The 6366-nt window shown below is 41.1% G+C and overlaps 1 protein-coding gene across 1 annotated transcript in view; it reads left to right on the top strand.

Annotated features, from left to right (window-relative positions):
- The window catches only part of LOC111653203 (troponin I, fast skeletal muscle-like), a 10227-nt gene that overhangs the window by 1736 nt on the left and 2125 nt on the right, over window positions 1–6366 (top strand). The window contains exons 2-6 of the mRNA XM_023403680.1: window positions 4698–4733; window positions 5103–5139; window positions 5244–5372; window positions 5560–5649; window positions 5973–6149. Of these exons, the coding sequence (XP_023259448.1) occupies window positions 4723–4733; window positions 5103–5139; window positions 5244–5372; window positions 5560–5649; window positions 5973–6149 (444 nt within the window). The 5' untranslated portion in view covers window positions 4698–4722. The remainder of the gene's footprint in view (window positions 1–4697; window positions 4734–5102; window positions 5140–5243; window positions 5373–5559; window positions 5650–5972; window positions 6150–6366) is intronic.

The following is a 6366-nucleotide window of genomic DNA, read 5'->3' as shown; positions in this document are numbered from 1 at the left end:
AGATACCCTCCAACCCCCCAACCCCACCAACCCTCGGCCTGTCACTGGTTTAAAGATGTCATTTGTTCCTGGGCCAGCTATGTGTTTTAGGATGCCTGCAGTGGTTGTCGGGCATCTTTTCTTTAAAGACGAGCCTTCTGTCATGTTTTTCTGTTTTTTTTTTCCTCCATAATGAAGACGTTCGGAACAGCTGTGGCTCCAGGAATAGAGTCTTAATCCACTGCTCCGTCACAGCTCCTAAACATTACAAGCAGCTCAGGCAGTGACTATCTGGCCTCCGAGTACCTCTGGAAGTGGCCTGAGAGCCCTCAAGGTTGATACTCAAAGGGTTTACCCAGTCTAGTGGTATCTGTCCATGTAGATGGTTTTAGTTTTGTTCTGAGACCTATTTACTGAGCTTTTAACACACAGTGCTGCTGTGATAAACCAAAGTATCTTGATGGTGGCATTAGATGAAAGTGTTGTTAGTGTTGAGACTACGAATGTCAACCTCATGGTGGTGAGAGAAGAAAAGTTAGGGGATCACCAAAGTCATTGAGCTTCATTGTCGGAATCTTGAATCTGTAACAAATGTCATGGCAATCCATCCAATGGTTGTTGATGGTACTGTCCGTCTGTCTTATGTTGGTTAGTCCACCACTTCTTCCAGTCTAAAACCTATCGAGAGCTTTCCATTAGCATGCCTGAAGAGATAGTTTTCATGCAGGCTCCATCAGGAGTAAAGGGGAAGAAAACAGCTCTCTGAATCCTGAATCGTTTTATGTTTTGGACTGCTGGTCGGCCAAAACGTGCAAGTTGAAGACATCACCATGGACTCAGAAATTGTGAATGGCACTATTTTTTAAATGGTTCTTTTTAGAGGCAAAGGAGGAAGTGACTTCACGTTTTTATAGCAAATCAAAACCTCCTCAGACAGAAGTGGTTACAGTGGTTTGTTGGGCTGTTGGGCCAACAAACCACAACCATGTTGGTTTCATTAACTGTGAACACGATCTTTCCCCAACACTCTTGTTCCCTATATCAATATTACAATTTGAAACTAATATTTATCCTCCACATTTTGACAAGTTACAGCCAATGTCCAATCTTTACATTCAACCTTGGGTGAGCAAAATTAAAAAGTAGATTTGTCAACAATTTTCAAGTTTTCTATTCATTTGGAACCAGGTTCTAATTGCATACCCAGCCTCATACAGTGTTGACAGCTGGTATGAGACGGGACCAAAGCTGATTGACAACTGGGCAAAGCAGGGAACTCACTTCAATTCACTGCAGGCTTAGTGTCACAGGCCACTAAATTAATAAATGAAACACAGTCATAATCTGTCTGAACGTTGGTGAGGAATTAATCTGAAAACATATATAACATTTTGGGGAATGGTCAGCATCAATGTTAAACAAAAAATTTTAAGTTGATGGAGAAAAAGACCCAACAAGTCTAAAAGTTATCAGCTATTTACAGAGAGTAACCCTGTAATGTTTATTACCCACAAGAAAACAAGCGCAGCAGAGATACTAACAATTGGCATTCAACATTTAGCACTTTAATGTACTCATGGTATGTAACACATTAGCTTGTGGAACTACTAAAAGGCTAAATTTAGCATGTCAACATAGATACAGTTACCATGTTATCGCTATCATTTTAACTTGCCAAAATGTGTCTGTTTTTATCCCAAAATGTAGTGTTTAACATGCTAACGTTTACCAAGTGCTGTAACATGACGGCATTTCACATTTAACATTCTAGCATGCTAGTTTTAGCATGTTATGTTAGCATTATGCCCGGGACACATTGCCTGCTTTGCGAGTGCTTGAGAGCCAGTATGCTGAACTGCTGTGTTTCCAAAATGCCAGTGTTGCTACTGCCAGCTCTAGCTTTCCACACCAAGTTTGCTTTGAATAACCGCCATCATTAATTGAATGTCTGATTTCCATCCATCCATCCAGTTTCTATTGCTTATCCAGGGTTGGGTTGCTGAGGCAGCATGATATGCAGGGTATCCCACTGGTAAATTGAAAGGTTTTCCTTTTGGCTCAGCTCTTTACGTCTGCATCAATCCCCCTTAATCCCACACTCCATCCTACCCTTAGTCATGAACAGACGCCTGAAAACTCCTTTGCTTGGGTAGCAATGCATCCCCAACCCAGAGACAACAATCCACTGTTTTCTGGCAGAGACCCATCGCCTCAGACTTTGAGGTGCTGACTCTCATCTGGCTGCTTCACACTTGGCTGAAAACCACCCCAGTGCGGACTGAAGGTCACAGCCTGATGAGGCCAACAAAACCACATCATCTGCAGAGAGTAGATAACGCAGTTCAGAGGTTCCCATACTGGACACCCTTCTGAGTCTGGCTGCACGCTGATCCTTTCCATGGATATCATGAACAGGATCAGAAACAAGGGACAACCTTGGTGGAGTCCAACACCCACTGGAAACATGTTTGACTCTGTGCCAGGAATATGGACAGAGCTTACACTTACAGCAGTGGCCCTGGTACCACATACTCCTGCAATAACCCCCACTGGGTCTCCTGGGGGACATGGTCATAAGCCTTCTCCAAGTCCACAAAACACATATAGACTGGAAGGTCAAATTCCATTGCACTCCCACATGGGTAAAGAGCTGGTTCACTGTTCGCAGAATCCACTTTGCTCCCCCTGAATCTGAGGACAGTCGGTCTGAACCTCCTTTCCAGCAACATGGACTATACTTTCGCAGGGAGGATGAGCAATGTGATATCCTGATAATTGGAGCACTCCCTCCGGTCCCCCTTTTTGAAAACCTGTACTGTTGCTGACCTCCACGCGACATTGAAGAAGCATGTCATCCAAAACAGCCCCACAATGTCCAGAGCCTTCAGCATCTTAGGGGGAATTCAGTCTGTTTTAGATCTTACAAGAAACACTTTGACCTGCTAATGTTAGCTTGCTCTGCTAACATGTTAAAATGACTGAAAATCTTTAGTGTGTAATATTTAGCATGGTGGCTTGTTATAATACTAACTTTTAGCAGTAGTTTTACTTACATTTAACATGTTAGCATGTTACCATACCTTCATTTAGCATGTTAATATGCTACAATTTAGCATGTAAACATGTTAGCATAACATGCCAACAATTACCATGTTAGCATGTTACCATACCTTTATTTTTAGCATGGCAATATGCTATAATTTAGCATGTAAACATGTTAGCATAACATGCCAACAATTACCATGTTAGCATGCTAATGTTAACATGTTAGAATTAGCCTCCAAAGTCATCTTAGGCTAAAACAAAGGAATTCAGTCCACAGTTTTAGTTTTAGAGGGATGGATCATGCCCTGTCAAAAGTTGGACAAGTGTAAATTTTGACCTCTTGGTGGCAGTCAAAGACAAGTTGAAGGGAGACTAGAGTGTCTGAACATAATTTCATGCAGATCCATCCAGTAGATGAGACATAAGAGTGTGGACCACAGAGTTGGACCTCAATCCCCAGAGCCAAGCTGCTGGTGTGGCTAAAAATAACGGTATGGTCCTTTAAGGCATTAACACGTCCTGGGTTACAAAGTTCAGTTCCATGAAATTTCCTGGAATTAACATGATGCCTTAAGATAGAATCAACATGATCCAAACGTGAAATGTGAGAGAGGTGGAGTTTCTACAGCAAGAGGGAAATAGAAGGAGGAGACGTGACCTCGAATGGAGTGAAGCAGTTTGATATGGAGACAGTACAGTGGACAGGGACGCCAGGACGTGAGATTTAAGTCAGTGGTGGAACATTTGTTCTGTACAGACGTCAGAAACCGACTTTACTAAGAATTTCCAGATATTTTTACCCCTGCCGTGTTAGCATTAAATTTGATATGCAAGTATTAAAATTGTTGAAACAGTTGAAATATCAGATATAGAGTGAGTGTATTCTGTTTCATCTCAATAAAAATAACCTCGTCAGAGATACTGTGTCTTTGCTCCTCTTAGATCTTTTCCACTAGTGCGGCTAAAATGTAAAGTTTGTCGTGTTGCCAGAGGAGGAGGAGGCCATGCTGTCTATACACAGGAGGATGGGCGTTGTTTTCATTTCTCTGGTCGTTTATGTTATTTTTACCCACAGGGAGACTGGACAGCTGATAGTGAACAATCGCTCTAAAGAACAAACAGTAGGATATTGGTTTGATATGAATGTAGTGCACAGAAAAACACAAATGCACCTGTGTTACTGACCCCATGTGGCCCACCATCATTTCCATTTGTTTTAACTCCTAGTTACTGTTGCCGGCTAAACTAAACATAAGTCAAAACTCTCCTTCCCTCTCCTTACTGCCACCATGAATATTATTAAAAAACATGAACAGCTGATCCCAGAGCTGAACTATCATGTAAATAACACTTGATGTTTGTCAGACTGCTGCAAAGGAAAGTCTCTTATTTTCTTCCGGCTCCATCAGTGCTTCATGTTGTACCTTTATGTCAGGTAGAGGCGACTACGAGCAGCAGATGTCCCACTTCCTGTGTAAACAGGAAGTTAAAAGACAAAACAAGTCCCTTGTTCCTTGTTGCTGAATGTGGGATCTTGTGTTTGTTTTGTGTGTCTTTTAGAGTTTGTAATATTTGTAGAAATCTGTTGTGTGAAATGGTGAACAATCAATTTATCACATATCCAGAGGAGAAACATAAGTTTCATATTTTCTTATTTTTTGTTTTTCTACCAGATAACATCAGGATCCTGCAGCCAACATGGATGCTGAGTAAGTGAATATAATCAAATATGATATAATTTATCAGTAGCTCATGTTTATTGTCCTGTTGATGTTGAATCAGATGTCATTCTTCATGTTACAGGAATTTCTCATTTCTAAATATTGTCCATTTAATGTTTATGCAGCTTTGGCTTCTGAAAACAAACAATGACACATGTGACAGAAATCACATCTGCTTAATGATCAAATAGATTTTCATGGCTGCAATAAAAGAAACTGCAACACAGATATGATAAACATTTAGTTTTTTTGCAAATAATAATAATGGATTTGTGAATTTTTTTATTTAACAAATCTACTAAATTATCTACTAAATTTCTCCCAGCCTGACAAATGTTTTTACGTCTCTGTCTGCAGGAAGAGATTGTCTGCGAGGCGTAAGCATACTCTGAAGGTAAGAAATGAACGAATAGCAAAGAGATGCTGATGTTTGTCTGATGATGATGATGATGATGATGATGATGATGATGATGATGATGACGATGATGTGATCTGCAGAGCTGTATGCTGGTGGTGGCGAATAATCTGTTGGAGGCTGAAGCAGGAGTGAAGGCCGATGAGAGGGAGAAGTTCCTGGCCGATAAATGTCCTCCTATCGAGCTGCCGTACTCCAAGGACGAGCTCTTGGTGAGAGGGAGCGGGACCGACTGATTGGTTCACACATATCCTGGATAACTCCCCTATTACATACCTCAGAACAAACGTCTATGTTTGTCTCACGCTCATTTCTGGCTGTTTGATACGAGAAGAAAATATTTCAGGTCAAATGAATTTGGTCAAAGGTTTACAAAAACTCATTTTCCTTTCTCCTCAGGAGCTTTGCCAGAAACTTCATGAGCAGATTGACATCAGTGAGGAGGAGAGATACTCCATAGAGTTCAAGCTGAACATGGTTCTCAATGAGGTGAGACACTTCAAAGAAATTATATTTACTTTTATATTTTAGTGTCTTTTATGTTTAATGTCAACTTGTTGACAACATTTTAACCTGAATTATGGGTTGTTTTTCGCCTGAATGCTGCTCCCAGTCTTTCAGTTAGTCAGCTATAAAAGTGTTTTCTGAGGCTGGTTTTGGTTTCAGATGATGACAGAAATTTCATAGCAACTCAACGTCTTTACTGCAGAAATGAACCAAGGAGAAAATCTGGTCATGTCGTAGTAATTAATAATAATTTGACTGATAATAAGAGTCAATAATTATCCCTTGTGTCTTTAATCCTCCTGAAGGTCAGAGATCTCAACATAAAGATTGTGGATCTGAGAGGAAAGTTCAAGAGACCTCGGCTGAAGAAAGTGCGTATGTCTGCTGACGCCATGCTGAAGGCTCTGCTGGGCTCCAAGCACACAGTCAACATGGACCTGAGGGCCAACCTGAAGCAGGTCAAGAAGGAGGTGAAAGAGGAGGTGAGGAGCTCTTCAGAGTCACACAGATACTCTACAGACTCATTCCTCTGAGCCACAGTTTAGTTTCACATCTTGGTTCCTTTGTATCTGCTGCAACTTTAAGTTTGTTTTTTAGAAATCCTACCCACTTTGAGCACTTGGTGCACAAGCAGACAGGAAGAATAATTTTGTTTGATTACAACTTGGATGGAGGCTCTGAGCCTCTCTTCTGATTGGC

This window comes from Seriola lalandi, unplaced genomic scaffold (genome assembly GCF_002814215.2).
Source record: "Seriola lalandi dorsalis isolate HSWRI2012SDOR001 ecotype SW California unplaced genomic scaffold, Sedor1 jcf7180002054177, whole genome shotgun sequence".
NCBI classification, from domain to species: Eukaryota; Metazoa; Chordata; class Actinopteri; order Carangiformes; family Carangidae; genus Seriola; species Seriola lalandi.
The sequence above is the reverse complement of the archived record's forward strand: the minus strand, read 5'-3'. Positions and strand labels throughout refer to the sequence as shown.